Here is an 18,900-nt window from a genome sequence, read left to right as displayed (position 1 = left end):
TTCGTTCAAGCAATGATGCATCAGGCTTTCAATGAAGGAAAATTAGAGCCTGATGAGATTCCCCAGATGAATTTGTTTCCAGTTAATAGGCAAGCGAATGCTCAAGGCAATCTGCAGGCTGAATGGGTTCTGATTCCTTTGGCAGTACTTAGGGAGATTAAGAAAGCTGTTAAAGATTATGGTATTCAAAGTCCTTTTACAAAGGGGCTCCTGACAAGTTTGGCTACCTCACGCATGATTCCTAATGACTGGAAAGATTTAATGAGAATGATATTGAGTTCTACTCAATATGTGGTTTTTGATTCAGAATATCAAAGAGAAGCTATCACTAGGGGACGGAATTCAGGGGGCCTGTATACGCCAGACCAAATCTATGGGGCAGGCTTGTTTGAATCCACTGCTGATCAAGCTACTAATTTGCCTGATCACGCACTTCCCGTAGTTATGGCAGCTGTCCTTGGGGCGTTGTCCCGCATCCAGGATGTGGGAACCCCGGCACAGTCTTTTTCTCAAATTAAGCAAACAGCATCTGAGTCTTACAACGATTTTGTGGAAAGGCTACAATTGGCTATTACCAGACAAATTTCTAATGAGGAAGCAGCAAAGGAACTTTTGCTGAGATTAGCAGTCGAAAATGCAAACACTGACTGCCAGCGTATTTTACAGCCTTTGGTGGCTAGAGGTGAGGTTACTCTGGCTGATCTGTTAAAGGCATGTGCAGTGGTGGGTTCTCAGGCTTACAACATGGAGACTTTGGCTATGGCATTGCAAAAAGGGATGAAGCCTACGGGAAATTGTTTTAATTGTGGGAAGCCTGGCCATTTTAAAGCCCAGTGCCATGCCCCTGAGGGGGTGGGAATGGCATTTAACAAAAATAAAAATAGGGACATCCGCCCGAAGTCAGTCTGTCCGAAATGCAAAAAAGGGTTTCATTGGGCAAATCAATGTCGCTCTGATCAGAACCAAAATTCGGGAAACTAAATTTGGGGCGTGCAGCTAGCCCCGCTTCCAAGGCTGTCACAAAAGCATCGCCTGCAATTGCTAGGAGTGCAGGTTTGGGTTTAAAAATGTTGAACTCAATTAATGTGACTTTTCCTAATCAAGTGTACATTGAGGACACTCATTTGCATGGGCCACTGCCAGAAAAAACAGTGGGATTGGTACTTCCCAGGTCTTCTGCATTAGAAAAAAGTTTTTTTTTGTTATTCCAGGAGTTATTGATCAAGATTATAGAGGGGTCATTAAGATACAATTGTACACTGATACTCCTACATCATTAATGGCCGGTGAATCTATTGCCCAGTTATTATTGCTTCCATACATTCCTATGAATCCTTTAATTGGGATCCCACGAACTGGCGGTTTTGGGTCCACTGAAATGGCCAGTTCTCCAGTTGCTGCAGAATTGCTAGCGCTGACAAAAAATTTGACTGCAGACCAACCAAAAATGACAATTGAAATTCAGGAAAAATCATTTTCTGGCCTTATAGATTCTGGAGCAGATGTCTCTGTGATACGCCAAAAGGAGTGGCCAAATGAATGGGCACTTGAGGACTCTCCGGCTGTTCGTGGGGTAGGTGGTATGCAGTTTGCAAAAGTAGTGTACATTGGTTGAAGGCATTGCATAAAGAAACTGGCGAGACTGCAAGGATTCAACCTCTTGTGTTGCCCCTGCACATAAACTTGTGGGGTAGAGATTTGCTGTCACAATTTCGCACAAAAATTGTTATTGGATAATGGAAAAATTACAATTGTTAACCTCTCAGCCAGTTTGGATTGACCAATGGCCACTTCCAAAGGAAAAGCTTATAGCTTTACATCAATTGGTAGCTGAGCAGCTACAATTAGGACACATCGAGCCAGCTTAGCCTAGCGGTTCCTTCACATAAAAACAAAAATGGGGGAAGTGGATGGATATGGTTTGCCTTACATACAAAACATTCTTAATATTACTTTATATACTTTAAATTTTTTAAACATGACAGGATCTCCTGCTGCTATGGCAGCCAGTAGGCATTTTGCTTCCTCCCCTTCTGCAGGTACGCCAAGACCGAAAGTTCGGTATAGGAGACTACTAGATCCAACGTGGAGAGGACCTGTCCCGCTGATAACTTGGGGCCGAGGATACGCTGCCATTGAAGATGAGGGGACAGTTGTTTGGGTTCCTGCTCGCTGTGTGCGTCCTTATCATCAGCCAAAGGGGCAAGGGGGTGGATTTGGGGGAATGGAAAAGAAACACGTTGATCCAGGACATGGAGAAGCTAGCAAACCTTCATAATAAAACTGATAGTTGGGTATGTATGCACATGCCAACTCACAAAACATCAGGACTTCCAATGGTTGCAGTACCTCTGGCCGAAGGTGACTGGTATAAGGGACAATGCTATGGTTGTTCAGGGATGTGGTCTAACAGTTGGACTACAAGTAACATAAATACCTTACACCTTGGAAGCCAAATCCAAGAGGTGGCGGGTATCTGCTGGACCCACAATGAGACAGTAGAAAATATGACTTACTTGGGGACATATCCGTTTTGCAACAAAACAATTGTTATTAGCAATGGAAGTCGGGTTTATTCGAATGACATGAAAACTAAAAATCTCACTTACTTTGTACATAACATTTCTCGATATGATATCACATCTTTGATCAATGAAAATAGGTGTCCATATATTCCTGCCACGTTGTCCCACCACGAGAGAAAACCAGTTGTACAAATGTGCGAATGGGAAATACGCACCACCATCCACTTATTTGGCTATGTTAATGGAATCCTTTGCACAATTAATCTATGCTGAACCAAATACGGTTGGTCATCTCCTGAGAGCAAATTTATGGTTGCTGTGTGGACGGATGGCCTATGATCGCATGCCAGCACGATGGAAAGGGATCTGCACCTTTGGGAAAGTAATCCCATCTCATTTCATTCAAAAATCATTGGGGACTGCTCATATCCACAATGCACGTTCCGCAACGGAAGTAAACTCTGTTTTGACTCATGACTACTGGACACAGATATCAAGAGGAGTTATTCCTCCTTTAGGAGTCATGATGAACTATAGAGATTTACATCGTTTAAACAATTGGACAGTTACTATGTTTAAAGACACCATTAAAACGCTAAAGCTGCTTGAAGAAGAGCAAGGAAAAATCCTTGACTTTGTCCTGCAAACCAGATATGCGGTGGACACTATTTTGGCTGCGCAAGGGGGAGTTTGCGCTGTGATTCATACGCATTGTTGCATGTATATCTCTGATTATTCTCCAAACATTACAGCTACTATACAGCATATGGAACAAACCCTGAAGGAGAATCCATTACAATCGGAGGGTGAGGGACTGGACGTGTGGTCTGCACTTTGGTCCTGGTTGCCAGATGGTTCATGGCTTCATCACCTAATTGTTGGAGCGATATTGCTTATTATATTTTCTCTCTGTGTATGCTGTTGTATTCAATGTCTCCCTGGACTTTTAGGAATGTGTCAGGTGAAGCCTACGGAAGGAGAATTGCTGTTGCAGATGGCGAAAAGTTACCGAGGCATCTGCGATCATCAAAAAACTAAAACAGGGGAGATGTGGGAATAAACTTTGGCCTGAGCTTGAGCAATGATTAATATAATGCTTTATACATACATGCCTGTTTAAAGGTCACTAAGGTAATGCAAAGAAAAGAGAACAATAAGGACAAAAACAAACAAGGAGGCAGCTTAAACAACTGCAAACAAGCCTGTACTATATCTAATTATTAATCCCCAATGTAATTATGCTGACTATGTACAAAAATCTCAATAAAAGGAAGCACTAGAAGTTATTCTGGGCTCCCATCCCGAGTACACACGCTTGTGTCTCATTCTTTCCATGGGAGACCACCACATATAAGAAGTGGGGAGAAGGTACAAAGGAAATACTTTACATGTCACCCAAAAAGAACATGACACAACTTATCAAAAACAGAACCATAAGTGCCAGATTAGGAATGCAAAAAAAAATAAAGAAAGAGAATATCTTGTCAGCTCTAGATCAATTCAAATCACTGGGTCTGGACGGACCGCATCCCAGAGTTCTGAAGAAACCAGCAAAGGTGATTTCAGAACCATTGAAAGATACGTTTCAAAGACCTTGGAGTATGGGGAAACTAGAGTTAGTCCTCAACTTATAACATTTCATTTAGTGACTTAGGTTACAATGACACTGAAACAAGTGACTTATGACCATTTATCACACTTCTGACCATTGTAGCACCCCCATGGTCATATGAGTTACATTCGGATGCTCAACAGCTGACTCAGATTTATGACGGGTGTAGTGTCCCAGAGTCATGTGATCTTCTTTTGTGACCTCCTGACAAGGAATGTCAATGGGGAAACCAGATTCACTCACTTAACGACTGTTATAACCATGTTACTAATTTAAAAACTGCAATAATTCACTTAAATGTGGCAAGAAAAGTAATAAAATTGGGCAAAACTCACTTAACAAGTTTCTCACTTAGCCACATAAATTTTGGGCTCAATTGTGGTTGTACGTTCAGGACTATCTGAAGCAGGATGGAAAAGTGCTGATGGGGTTCCCATCTTCAAAAAAAAGGGGGGGGGGGAGAAATCCAGAAAATTACACACAGATCAACCTGACATTAATACCTGATAACATCTTGGAAAATATATCCAGGCAACAAATCTGTGAACACCTAGAAGCAAACAAAATAATAACCAGTAGCCAACATGGGTTGATCAAAAACAGATCATGCCAAACAAACCTTATTTAATTCTTGGACAAAATGACTAAATTAGTGGACCAGAGAGTGCTGTGGACATCGTATGCTTAGATTTTAGTAAAGCATTTGAATTTTTTCCTGCCTCATGGTTTCTTTTTCTATCTGAGGAGGGGGTCCTCCTTCACTGCTTTAGTGCTATTTAGCACTGTCCTTTTGGGGTGTACTTGCAAGAGGCAGGATGCAAGCTTGGCACTGATTGTTTTACTGCCTTTCTGTGACCTTTCCTTAAATCCGGGTGATTTCCTTAGGATATCTTGTGAGATGAGTGAGACCAGCTGGTATCTTTAAGTAGTGCAAATGGATCTAAGGATTGCTTCTCCTAGATGTGCTCTTTCTGAAGAGCTTAAATGACCTCTCCGCTAAAGGGTTTCACTTTATGAGCAAGAGTTGGCTGCTGATAGTTATCATTGCATTGTAACTATTTTAATTCCTCAAGGTGCTCTGGAACTCTGCCTGATTTGTAACTCTGGCTTGCAGGAATTTTAAATCTAATGATTGGTATTTAGGGCTGCTTTTTGCAAGCAAAGAAGTCTTTTGCATTTTAGTAAAGGTGATCCTTGACTTACAACAGTTCATTTAGTGACCATTCAAAGTTACAATTGCATTGGAAAAAGTGAATTATGACCCTTTTTCACACTTAAGACAGTTGCAGCATCCATACTGTCATGAGAGGTCAGGCGAGGAGAAGCGCCCCTCGATGTGAGTGATGTCAAGTTGGCCATGCCCAACCAGTCACATGACCACCAAGCCACACCCACCAGCTAAGCCACGCCCACAGAACCGGTTGTTAAAAAAATTGAATCCCACCCCTGGCTCAGTTCCAGTCCCACCTGAAGGGCAAAACCATCTATTCAACTTTGGCCAATGCTCCCAAGCTTAGGAAGCAGGAAAGGGGGGAAACCCCTTCCCCAAAAAACCCTTGCCAAGGAAACTGCAAGATTGACCCAAAGGCATCAAAAACGAAGCTAAGTAGCATCACGTTTCACTATTTCTTGGGGCTTAGTTGCAAAGCTCAGTTGCTAGGAGTCGAAAACGACCTGCTGCCATATAAACAACTAGCAAGGTACCCATGTTTCGCTACGAAACTAGGTGATTGGGCGAGTTTGGGGGGGTAAAAATAAGGGGGAAAATGTGCCTCTGCCTACCAGCATCCATTACTATTCATCTGGCTAGCTTCATGTCAGTGTGTGAGAGAGTTCAGGGCTGTTTGGAAACTGAAACAGTATTTGCTGTGTCAGGGCGTGGTTTAGCTCAACTGCAGTTGGAAGAGATTTCTTTTCAGGTGGGGAGGGGGAGTAAAACTCCTTAGCATCAGAGGGTGTTAATAATAATAATTTTATTTTTCTTATATGTACCCATCTCATGTATTCACAACTATGTATACACTTATACTTATTATCTTGTAAACAATTGACAAATCAAATAAATAAATAAAATAAATAAATAAATAAATAAATAATATAGGAAATACTAATGCTCTGAGGGTCATTTCAAAAAAGCCTTTTCTTAGCAAGCACCTAGAAGCCAAGAGAAACATACGTGCCAAATTTCAAGTTTGTAGGCTTCTGGAGATTTCATGATGATGCGTGATGGTATTTTGCGTTTATCTGCAGTAAATAGAAGAAGAAGATGAAAACATCTTCCAAATGCTTGGTGGAGACCTGACAGGCGTGTTTCCACCTCCTGTCCCTAGATGGCGGTAAAGAAACATCTGTGCCAAGAAAGACTTCCACATTTTAGTGCCATCCGTGCTTGAGCTTAAAAGGGGAAGTTTTAAACCATAGAGTATTGCAATGCTAGAAATTTGGGAGGAAAGGAGAAGCTCAATGGAACTTCCTCTTCCGGATGCCTCATGGGAAGAAGGTGGTGTGCAAAGCGGCTTCTATGTTCTTCCACGCATCGAAGCAGCAGCTGTCAGGTGAGTTGGAGGCATCAGGTGGGAGGGGAGTCCGAGAACAAGTCGGGCTGTTCGGTTCCCTCCACGGCCTGGAAGCAGAGAAGCAACTGGGCTGAAGCGTGTCAGCTGCAGGTTCCTTCCCTCCCCAGATCGGAGCCCGCTGGGGCTGCACGCTGTGAAACTGGTGGCTGCAATTTTCTGCTGGGGGAAGATCTAAAAAGCCTCTTTCAAGCGAAGGTGGATCCTTTGGGAATGGCTCCCCTCCAGAGGTTGTGGGGGCTCCATCACTGGAGGGGCTTCAGAGGAGATTGGACAGCCGTTTGTTCGGAATGGAATAGGGTCTCCTGCCTGAACAGGGGATGGACTAGAAGACCTCCAAGGTCCCCCCCAACTCAATTATTCTGTAGTGGACCTGATGTTTTCCAGGCAACAACATCGGGTTGATGTGCCATTTGATCTTGTCTGGGTTGTTTTCCTTCCATTTCTAGCTTACAAGCACCGTGTTTTCCTATTGCTTCCTCCATCCGTCTATTCAGCAGGTTCAACTGTGCTTAAATACAGCAGTTTTTTTAAAAATGACTATTGATCGGCTCCCTTAGTGACACAGATGCCAGTCCCAATTGCAGTCAGTAAGGGAGGACTACTTCAATTGGGATGTCACCAAAGGGGTTGTGGAAATTATTTTCTGTCCTTACTTGGAGCTCATAGCTTCCACGGGTAAAACTGGTGCTTCAAATCTTGCAGAGGCTTCAGGCATCATTTCCTTAGTTAAAGCCCCCACGTATGTAAAGCTAGTGTCATGCAGATTGACAGGTGTGGCTCGGTAAAAGACAAGCATGGGTGTTGATAAGCCAGTGCATTTATTCGTCTGAATAAAGACTTGTCCCTCCTAAGAAGGAAGGAACCCAGAACATAGTGTAAGGCAGATATTTATTGTTAAAGTTTCAGCAGAAATTCAAGTCCAGAAAACACACAGATGACTGATTCAGCAGAATCATTAACTTCTTTATAAACATAATAAAATGAGTGAAGTTTACAACACCATTTGTAGATTCTTTCAACACAAGGTAAGCAAAAACAAGCAGCAGCAGCTCAGAGCAGATAACAGTTTTAGCAAGAAGCAAGTTAGTTTCAGTTTCAATCTCAGCAAAGCACGCAGAGCCAAACCACACCCAGGCTGTCATCTCCCATTGGCTGGCCTGTTGCCATGCTTACTCACTTGTTAACTTGTTAACCATGTCTCTGCCAGTTAATGAATATAATCTGACATTTATACATTTCTTTGCTTTTGCTTTATTACATAAGAGACAGCTGGCACTTGACAGATAAGATATAGAAATATAGAAAATCTCTCCCCAGGACTTCCAGATATACAGTCATGTGAAAAAGAAAGTACACTCTTCTTGACTTCTATGATTTTACATATCAGGACATAGTAAAAATCAGTTGGTCTTTAGAAGTTCTTAAAAGTCAGTAAATACAACCACAGATGAACAACAACACATGACATATTACATCAAGTCATCATTTATTTTGTAAAAAGAAAACCAAAACAGAGAAGTCATGTGTGAAAAAAGGTATGATTCAATAATTTGAGCTCCCGTTACTTGTCCCAGCTTCTGCCAACCTAGCAGTTCGAAAGCATGTAAAAATGTAAGTGGAAAAATATGGACCACTTTGGTGGAAAGATAACAGCGTTCCGTAAGCATTCGGTGTTTACTCATGTCGGCCACATGCCTATGGAGATGTCGTCGGGTCTTCGGACAGTGTTGACTCTTCAGCTTTGTAGTCGAGATGAGCACTGACTCCTAGAGCCGGAAACGACTAGCACATATGTGCGAGGGGAACCTTTACCTTTACCTAACAATAATAATACAATTAAATGTACATAATCCTTGTCTTCCAACCACTAACCTTAACATGAACATTGTAATTATGTTAGATTCTTTTATATATCCGTGTGTATAATTTTCCCAATTTGTACTCATCTTTTTTCCCCATTTGTTGGGAGGGGGGTGTTCTACATTCGCATCTTTGTGTTTAAACAATATCATTCTGTCTTTATGATTCTTTATCACTTTTTCCATAAGCACAATTAAACATCAATAACGTTTCTTCATACAATGTATTTGTTGTTCTTGAAGATCTTCAAGAAGCGCATTAGATATTTCCAAACGTCCACATTGCTTACTGAAATAGAGTAAAGGTCAAGTGGTCTTCCAGGTGTTATTTATTTTCGCTCCTTTCCTTTGTTTATATTAAACAATTATCACTTTCCCTTGTATTTCCTACACTGCAGTAATATTCCTCCATCTACAAATTCCAACATTAAACAGGGTGCAAAAATCAAACAGCTTATTGTCAACAGATGGAGGGGTTAAAAATAAAAATAAGAAAACCAGTTTCTCTCAATAATCATTTTTCTTTGTTTTTTAAACAAATTTTATTAATTTTTGAAGACAAACAAAACATAGGACATAAAAACATAAAACCTCCTTTCTAAAAATTACTTATAAGTTTTAACAAGGCAAATAAAACATCTTTTTTAAGGCATGGTTCCACATTGTCACATTTCCATTTAAGCACATATATATCTTTTCCAAATTTCTCATTATTTCTCCCTTCACTTTTATTCAATTATATTTCTTTCTATCAAGGTTTTATCAATTCTCAATCGAATATAGACATTTATACAGCATAGTTCCAAATTATCACATTTCCATTTAAACACCTATATATCTTTTCCAAATTTCTCATTATTTCTCCCTTCACTTTTATTCAATTATATTTCTTTCTATCAAGGTTTTATTCATTCTCAGTCAAACATAAACACCCAAAATACAAAACATAAAACAAGACATAAAAAGATAAAACCTCCTTAATTATCATTTGTACATGTCTTTTCCAAATTTCTCTCCCTTTAGTTTTATTCCTCCAAGGTTTTATTAATTCACAATCAAACATAGCTAACCAAAACACAAAACATAAAACATAAAACTTCTTTTGAAAAGTGGCTTAGCCCCGGGTTACATCTTTTTTTACAGACCTCAATCAAATTCATGCTCACCTTATATACCGTTCATATCTTATTGACCATTCTATATTTTCTATATAACTTCTCCCTTCTTTTCACTCTCTTAATTATATTTTTTTATTTCATCTTATTTCAAAATCATTATGCTTGTATCTTTTGTCCGTTCTTTTCTAATCATCTATTTATCTCTTCTCTTTAGCAAAGAATTTCCCCTGTAATCACTTTTAAAGTATGACGCCTTTCTATCTTTCCCCTAAAGTAACACTTAAAATAATACATAATTTCCATCCTGACTCTGCTTAGTACATTCTACATGTTGCATTTTAAAATAAAAAAATAATAAATTTATAATATAGTTAAGTATATAATTTCCATTCTAGTTCTAATTCTAATTAATACATTATTTTAGAATAAGAAGATGAAATAGTAAATTTATAATAACATTAAAACAATAATGAATTAAACAATAACTAAGCATTAATCATTTTACACATTCTCTTTAATATTTTATTAAATATTGAGATCTATCATTATTAAACATTTTAATATTTTAATATTTTGTTAAATCTTATAATATTCCAATAGACTATTTCAAATGCAAATACTACAATACTATCTTATGTACTCTTGCAGAATCTTTCTTTAATTATACACTATCTTTTATCCTTTATCTCTAAAAAAAATCTTTTTGGCATCTTGTTTCAGACTGTGGCTTTTTTTCCCTTTTTGCCTCCCTTTCTTCTCCAGTCTGGTCTTTTTGCCCCCCCCATCCTAACCTCCACCTTTTTAACTTCCCCTCTCCATTGTAGTTCTCTTTTCAATTGCTTTCTAACATTGTACCTTTTTTTCCACCTTATTTTTCTTTTTCTTGGTTGTTTTATTGAATCTTAAATTCTCATTTTTCCTTCCTCTCTTCCTATTTTCTTTCTTAATCAAACTTTTTTGTCCATTAAAGATGGCTTCTTCCTTTTCTTCTTCTTCTCCTTCTCTTTCCTCAAGTATTTGCTGGTACGTAGAAACTGCCATTTCTAAAAAGTGGAAGGCAGCTCCCAAAAAATCCTTGCCATTTTGTTCTCTTTCTTTTAATTTTTCATATTCCATTTTTAATTCATCCACAGATAGTGCCATTGTAAAATTTTAAGAAAAACCCAGATGTTTTTAGTCTTAAGGTAATTTCCAAATGTCAAAGTTATCAAACAATCCAGACAGACAGAAATTATTTCCTCTTCTTCTCTTTGCAATTTTTCCTCCTGGGGCAAAATCCCAAATAATCACTTTTCAAGACGTTAAATCTTTTCCAGACTTTCTCTGTTTTAAAGCTTCCATTAGATATGTCTTTCACATCTGAGTCTTTAATCTTTCTCCATGTATCCAGTAGCTGCCTTCTTAATGTTTGGAGATTATTTTTTCAAATTATTTTATCTTTAGAATAAAAGTTGGAAGGTATCTCACCCAGTTTCAATGCTCTGTCTATAAACCACTCCAGCATAATTCTTATTGTCCCAGTTGTCACAGCTTGCGACTTGCCAAAATGGCCGTCATCCCTGCTGCCATTCGGGAGAGCTTTCTTCAGACCTAACGAGGAAATTGTGGTTTCCTCGTGACCAATGAAGCACCTCTTCTTCCTTCACCACCCCTCCAGGGTGGCTTTGACCGTGTAGGGTCTCCCAGCAAGTTGGTACTGGCTGGTTTTCACAGAGCTCAGTGGAGCTCCGCTAATTTTTAGCCGTTCCTGCTGCGATGCCAACCAATCTATAGGGTGTCTTGCTTGACTAGGGCTGCATTAGAAGATCTCCAAGGTCCCTTCCAATTCTATTATTCTATTCTGTTCTGTTGCAATGATATTTATGATACCATGATAAGTAAAACCATAGAAATGAAAGAGAGTGTACTTTCTTTTTCACTTGTCTGTATTGGAAAACAGTCATTTGCGCTGCTAAGAATTTATGATTGACCCAGTCAACAAGTGAATTTGATCATTTTTCATTGTAATGTAAATGTTTTTCTTTTTTTCTCATCTTCTGCAACCATTAAAGATGCCCTTTTATTTCAATCTAATAGACAAAGAGGATGGCAATAAGAACACTCTGCACAACCCAGAATAACAAGCAACATTGAATAGCAAAGGAAGTCAGTCCAGAAATCAACATATTTTCCATTTCCTTCAGAGTACCACACAATTCTTCACCTTCCTCAGCAGGTGAGAGAGAAATGAGAGAAAATGAAGAAGAGATTTCTAGCTGGGAAAAGTAATGGGTGAAAATGAAGCATGCGTTACATGAAAAGTCAATGGAGATTATTTTTCCATTCAGCAAAAGAGTAAAAAAGTCAGTGGGGAGGAAAAGGTCGATTGGAAAGCAGTGTAGAGCAGACAGTGTTGCAGGCTTCACTCTGGAAGGAAGAAAATCACAAGTAAATCAAAGCACAACTAACAAGGGATCATCCATATTTTTGAGCTCCAGAATTTTAGTGGTGGAAAAGCTCCATAGATGTGCCAGTTGGGGGAAAGATACAACTTGCAAATCACAGTTGATTATGCATGAGAGGATCCAGACTGGAGAAAAACCTTACATATACATTGAATATGGCAGAATCTTTGATCAGAACAACGCTGTTGTGGTTTTCAGAAGGATCCCTACAGGAGAGAAGCCTACAAGTGATTGTGATGCGGTAAATGCTTTAGCAACCATGGCAACGTGGACTCACACCAAGGAGAAACCATTTGAATGTCCCGATTGTGGAAAATGTTTCTGTGATAATTCTAGCCTGGTGACACACCAGAGGACTCACACAGGAGAGAAACCATTTGAATGTCCTGTTTGTAAGAAAAGTTTCAGTCAGAATGCCCACCTCGTGAAACACCAGAGGACTCACACAGGAGAAAAACCCTTTAAATGTCCTGATTACGGGAAAAGTTTCGGTTTGTATTCCAGCCTGGTGGGACACCAGAAGATTCACACAGGAAAGAAACCCTTTGAATGTCTTGTTTGTGGGAAAGGTTTCAGTACAAATTCCAGCCTGGTGAGACACCAGAGGATTCACACAGGAGAAAAGCCCTTTGAATGTCCTGACTGCGGGAAAAGTTTCTGTCAGAATTCCAGCCTGGTGATACACCAGAGGACTCATACAGGAGACAAACCCTTTGAATGTCCTGACTGCGGGAAAAGTTTCACTACAAATTCCAGCCTGGTGACACACCAGAGGATTCACACAGGAGAAAAGCCCTTTGAATGTCCTGACTGTGGGAAAAGTTTCCGTCAGAATTCCAGCCTGGTGACACACCAGAGGATTCACACAGGAGAGAAACCCTTTGAATGTCCTGACTGCGGGAAAAGTTTCAGTGAGAATTCCACCCTGGTGACACACCAGAGGATTCACACAGGAGAGAAGCCCTTTGAATGTCCTGACTGTGGGAAAAGTTTCAGTACAAATTCCAACCTGGTGACACACCAGAGGATTCACACAGGAGAGAAGCCCTTTGAATGTCCTTACTGTGGGAAAAGTTTCAGTACAAATTCCAGCCTGGAGACACACCAGAGGTTTCACACAGGAGAGAAACCCTCTGAATGTCCTGACTGCGGGAAAAGTTTATATGATGATTCCAGCCTGGTGAAACACCAGAGGACTCACACAGGAGAGAAGCCCTTTGAATGTCCTGACTGCGGGAAAAGTTTCAGTGAGAATTCCACCCTGGTGACACACCAGAGGATTCACACAGGAGAGAAGCCGTTTGGATGTCCTGACTGTGGGAAAAGTTTCAGTACAAATTCCAGCCTGGTGAGGCACCAGAAGATTCATACAGGAGAACAACCCTTTGAATGTCCTGATTGCAGGAAAAGTTTCTATGATAATTCCAGCCTGGTGAGACACCAGAGGACACACACAGGAGAAAAGCCCTTTGAATGTCTTGTTTGTGGGAAAGGTTTCAGTGAGAATTCCAACCTCGTGAAACACCAGAGGACTCACACAGGAGAGAAACCCTTTGAATGTCCTGACTGTGGGAAAAGTTTCAATCAGAGTTCCAACCTGGTGACACATCAGAGAACTCAACACAGGAAAGAAACTGTATGAGTGTCCCGTTTTGGAAATAGTTTCTGTTGGAATTCCAGAGTGGTGATACACCTAAGAACTCACACAGGAGAGAAACCATAGGAGTGTATCAAGTCCGCAGCATATGAATCCTATTCGGAAGAGGCTCAGAGAGACACCTCCTTAATTCACAGGAGTATAAGAAGAGGGGTTAGGTTATAAAGAAGATAATTTGCATGTTTTTTCACTGATAAAGAAAAACACGAATCAACTTTCAAAACCGAACTGCAACTGACAGGTTAGGAATGCAAATTGGAATATGAAAAATAAGGTAAGAGAACAGCTGTCAGCTCTAGACCAATTCAGATCACTGGGTTTGGACAGGCTACATCCCAGAGTTCTGAAGGAACCAGCAAAGGTGATTTCAGAACCATTGAAACATGTTTCAAAGTCCTTGGAACACGGGAGTACTTTAGGTAGACCTCAACTTACAAGAGTTTGCTTAGTGACCGAAGTTACAATGACACTGAAAAAAGAGTTATGATCATTTTTCACACACGACCGTTGTAGCATCCCCCCATGGTTGTGTGATTTATGTTCAGATGCTTGAAAACGGACTTATAATGGTTCCAGTGTCACAGTCATGTCATTCCCTTTTGTGACCTGCTGAGTGGCAAAGTCAATGGGGAAACCACATTCACTTAACAACAGTGTTACTCAGGAGGGGGATGCTGGGGGTTCGCAGGGTTTCGGGAGAGCCCGTAGCTAAGATTCTGTGCAGTTCAGAGAACCCCCAAATCCCACTCCTTGCTGGCCCTGCCCACCTTGCCCCTCCCCTCCCCGGAGTCCCCATGTAGCTTGTTTTAGATGCAGGTAAGTGCAGGGCATGTGCGGAGGCTTGGGGAGGGCGAAAAATGGGCCTCCTGGAAGATTGGGAATGCAGAAATGGGCCCCTTTCTGGCTTCCAGAGAGCCTGGGGAGGCCATTTTTGCCCTCCCGGAGGCTCGAGGAAAGCCTCCGGAACCTGGGGAGAGCAAAAATGCTACCCCCCATGGTGCAGGAGTCTGAATAGGCCACATCCACCATAGCCATGCCCACCCACCAACTGGGCAGAGCACCCGTTGCTACAATTTTTGAAGCCCAACCTTGGTGTTACTAATTTAACAACTGCAATGATTCACTTAACAAATGTGGCAAGAAAAGTCATAAAATGGGGCAAGGATCACTTAACACATTTCTCACTTTAACAACATAACTTTTGGACTGAGTTATGGTTGTAAGTTCAAGACAATCTGTAACTGAGGACTGGAAAAGAGCGGATGTTGTTCCCATCCTCAAAAAAGATATACCCAGGAATTTATAGACAAATCTGCCTGACATTAATACCTGGTAACATCTTGGAAAACATATCCAGGCAATCAATCTGTGAACACCTAGAAGCAAACAAAGTTATAACCACTAACCAACATGGGTTGATCAAAAACAAATCATGCTAAACTAACATTTCATTCTTTGACAAAGTGACTAAATTAGTGGACCAGCTGAAAGGCTGTGGACATAGTATACTTAGTTCTCAGTAAAGCATTTGATCACAACCTTCGGTAAAGCACTAGATCACAACCTAGTTCTTGGCAAGCGAGAGAAATGTGGGATAGCCAGCCACCACAAAATGGGTTTCTAACTGGCTGACAAATTATACTCAACGTGTCGTCCTCAATGGAACTACACCCACATGGAGGGAAGTAAACAGGGGGTACCCCAGATTGCATTTTAGGCTCAGTACTGCTCAAAATCTTTATAAGCGGTTTAGATGACGGAATAGAAGGTGAACTCATCAAATTTGCAGATGGCACTCAGCTGGAAAGAATTTCCAGAAGATAAGGTCAAGATCCAAAAAGACAGACTTGAACAGTGGGCCCTATGTAACAAAATGATATTCAACACAGGTAAAAATAAAGTTTTACACTTAAGATAAGAAAAAACAATGACATAGGTACAAACTAGGTCAGTGATGGCTAACCATTTTGTTGTCATGTGCCAAAAGTGTGCGAGCACATACCCGTGTCTATAATGCAATACCTCTATGATCCCCCTGCAAGCCACTGAGAAAGCGCACAGAACCCCATAAGCTCCCCCTGCTCCCTGTGCATGTGCAATGGAATTATTTAATACGTTTGCTGAGGAGCCAGTCCTTAAGCACCCTGATCCCGAACAATCATTCATTGTCTAGACAGATGCCAGTGATGTGGCCGTAGCTGTGCGCAGTACTTCAAACGGTTCAACTTCGAATTAAAACATATCCCCGGGGGGGGAGGGAAGAACCTATTCGCTGATGCCTTGTCCAGTAAACCACAGTTGAACAGCTGTCACAAGGAGGTAATTCATGCCATTATCCCACCCCACCCCCAGCCGGTGACCCAAGCCATCAGCTGTGGTGAAACTAGATGTTGAGACAGCACCGGGGAAACCTGATGACAAAAAGGCTGAAAACGCTGCTCCCTGAAGATCCATGGTTCAATGACAACAAAGACACCCTAACCCTCAAAGACGGGCTAACATGAAAGGGAACTAAACTGGACACACACATTTTTCTGGCAAAAGATTAAAATTGAACAGACTATGGATGCAAAGAGGAAGGCATTGATAGAGCCATTAGTAAAGTATCCCTTGGCTCCCAAAAGGAGAGCTTTCAACCTATGAAGATCTGGCAGCCAGGGCAAAAGTTCTGTAAAAGAAATGTACAGTATCCAATTTTCTATGCCAATTTTCAGGTGTTTGATGTCACTTTCTGTGAGCTTTCAGTCAGGTCTGAAGAAAGCACAAGCCCCAAAATTCCTCACAGCCATGGTTTTGCATTATTGAATAACTACAGGTTGCCCATTTCCAAGGGTTTCTCCCTGAACCTGCCTTAGATCTTAGTTTAGTGCATCCAGGATTTGTGAGGCCAAATGGAGGTTAGCCAGTGTGCAATACAGGCTATTTAGTATTTTTCAAATTACAATTAGCCCTGGGAGTCCTTCTAGTTGCTTTACTGAGCAACTGGGCAGCATCATTTGTGAGTCACAATCAGGGCTTGGGGTTTAGAGGTCTCTTTTCCGCTACTTCTTTAGGGAGGGAACTTCCTGAGGGGCATGCCCCCTCCCCCATGGAATTAGCAGGGAGATATGACTGCTTGGTCCTTAGTTGCCACAGAGCAAAATCCTAGGAGGAGCTTTGTGTGGAGGTAGGTGAAGGGGATAGCCTCAGTCTGATTCTGAATAGTTGTCTGTGTGTGTGTGTGTGTGTGTGTGTGTGTGTGTGTGTGTGTGTGTGTGTGTGTGTATGCAGCTACACAAGTATCCTGGACAAATTTCCCTCCCACCAGACAGAAGTCCAAGGTGTTCAGAACTTGCTGTGCCAACCACTCCCAAATGGCATTCCCCCATGTAACAAATTACAACATAAATGAAGCAAGAAAGAAAATTTTACAATGAATTTCCACCCTCCCCCATAGTCTTTCTGGCTGTCTTCTGGGGATTGAAAAGTGTCTTTTAGTCCATTTCAGGGTCCTTTCATGTCTGCTGGGTGCTATTAGGCTTGGCTTGGTGGTAAGGCCAGTCAGTCAGGCTTGGGAAGGTCTGTTCCACTCTGGTTGCTGTGATGAATTTCTAGTGGATGGCTGGATCCAAACCCAGTTACCTGGCTGGAATGGATGGTCTCCTCTGGAGGCAGCACCTGGGTCAGTGTGATCAGCTTCCACAGGTTGCAGAGTCGTCTCTGCAGGGCTGAAAGATATGAGAACAGGGCCCCCTCTTCCCTTTGTGGGTGACTCTCCCAGGAAAGGCTTGTTGGAGGATAAGAGATTGAGATAGCGTGGGGGTGGGTGGATAGCTTGCAGGCAGGATTTGAAAAAGGAACATCAGTACTGCAGTTATTGAACAGATAAACCAGTCTCAACAAATTGGTAACATTACAGATGGGAAGAAGAAGTTGGATTCACATGCTTAGGAAAAGGATGGACAGATAAAACCATTTAAACACATACAGTAAATGCAAGAACGAAACTTTTCCTGTAAATGAACTTAAAACATTCCCTCATAACCTTGGGCTGTTCTTAAAGGTACAGAGAGGGAAGGAAAAAAGGTTCTCTTCACCCTGTTTTGTTGGCCAGACCAACCCAGGGTGAAGGCATTTTCTTTCATTGCTTTCATTCTTTTTTTTTCCTAACAATTTAAAATTCTTATCTGTAGGGATCAGATACATTTAACTGTTGCAATTACCTCAAGGGCACACAAAGACTGAAAAACAGACAGACAGACAGACACACAAACAAGGAGAAAGGAGAGGAAAACAGAACTCTTGGGTTTACACCCTGGTTTCCCACCATACATCTCAGTTAACTCAACTTAGGAAGGCAAAATCTTAATAAATATAACGTGGTTGCATGGAAGACAGAAAGGAAGAGGGAGAACAAACTAACAAACAACCCCCCCCCCCCAACATTCCTATTTATATGTTTCCATTTTCTTTTAAGTACCTTTATTTAGCCAAATTGGTTTTCCAGCTTCGTCTCTGAGCAAAGACCATTTCTCATAACTTGCACATGAGCTTCTTCCTCATTCCCGCCTGGGCGGCCAATTGCTTCTCATCCCAGGCATCAAGGAATCCCCCTTAGGGGGAGAATACCACAACCCTTGAGCTATAGGTGGATCTCCGGCAAATTGAGTCTCCTAAGGAAACTCGCCCCATCACAGTTTTCAGACAAAATGTGCCTGGGAGGACTCTGGTTCCCTTCCCAGAGTAAGGACCCCTCCTACCAAGGGAATAATGCTGTCAGTTTGAAGGCCAAAAAGGGGGCCCGGAAGGAATCTACTGTTCTCTGAAGAGAGTAAGGGCGCCTCCTTCCCTGACATTTCACCCCGCAGCAGTTTTTGGACTCAAGGAAGATGGGAGGACCTCTGCTTTCCTTCCTTGAGGTAAGGACCCCTTCTTCCTGCCACACTTTTCGAACTCAGGAGAGTCCAGGGGGACCTCTACTTGCTTTCCAGACATAAGGACCCCTCCTAACAGGACTTCACTCAGTAACTTCCCAGCTGGTTGCCCAAGTTCAACTCGCTCATTCACTTTTCCATTCCATTTTCACACAGTCTCTCCTTTCTCCCTAACAGAAGGTCTTGTGCTCTGGCG

At 41.4% G+C, this 18,900-nt stretch overlaps 2 protein-coding genes and 1 long non-coding RNA gene across 3 annotated transcripts in view; 2 read left to right on the top strand and 1 right to left on the bottom strand.

Moving 5' to 3' along the window:
- Positions 1-15,090, top strand: part of LOC113432128 (uncharacterized) — a 44,807-nt gene extending 29,717 nt beyond the window's left edge. The window contains exon 3 of the transcript XR_015747040.1: positions 13,853-15,090. The gene's annotated coding sequence lies outside the window, so the exon portion shown is untranslated. The remainder of the gene's footprint in view (positions 1-13,852) is intronic.
- The window catches only part of LOC113431829 (uncharacterized), a 28,535-nt gene extending 13,445 nt beyond the window's left edge, over positions 1-15,090 (top strand). The window contains exon 2 of the mRNA XM_087953057.1: positions 11,767-15,090. Coding sequence (XP_087809183.1) covers positions 11,968-13,776 — 1,809 coding nt within the window. The 5' untranslated portion in view covers positions 11,767-11,967 and the 3' untranslated portion in view covers positions 13,777-15,090. The remainder of the gene's footprint in view (positions 1-11,766) is intronic.
- A 2,089-nt stretch (positions 15,091-17,179) lies between these two features.
- Positions 17,180-18,566, bottom strand: LOC148131669 (uncharacterized). Its single transcript, XR_015747102.1, has 2 exons — positions 18,251-18,566; positions 17,180-17,604 (listed from the first exon to the last, which is right to left on the bottom strand). It is a non-coding gene; the product is annotated as an uncharacterized LOC148131669 (long non-coding RNA).
- Positions 18,567-18,900: the final 334 nt, after the last annotated feature.

This window comes from Notechis scutatus, chromosome 2, assembly GCF_049901735.1.
Source record: "Notechis scutatus isolate UNSWTSFEM ecotype Mainland chromosome 2, rNotScu1.2, whole genome shotgun sequence".
NCBI classification, from domain to species: domain Eukaryota; kingdom Metazoa; phylum Chordata; class Lepidosauria; order Squamata; family Elapidae; genus Notechis; species Notechis scutatus.
This window is presented reverse-complemented; position numbering and strand designations above follow the sequence as displayed.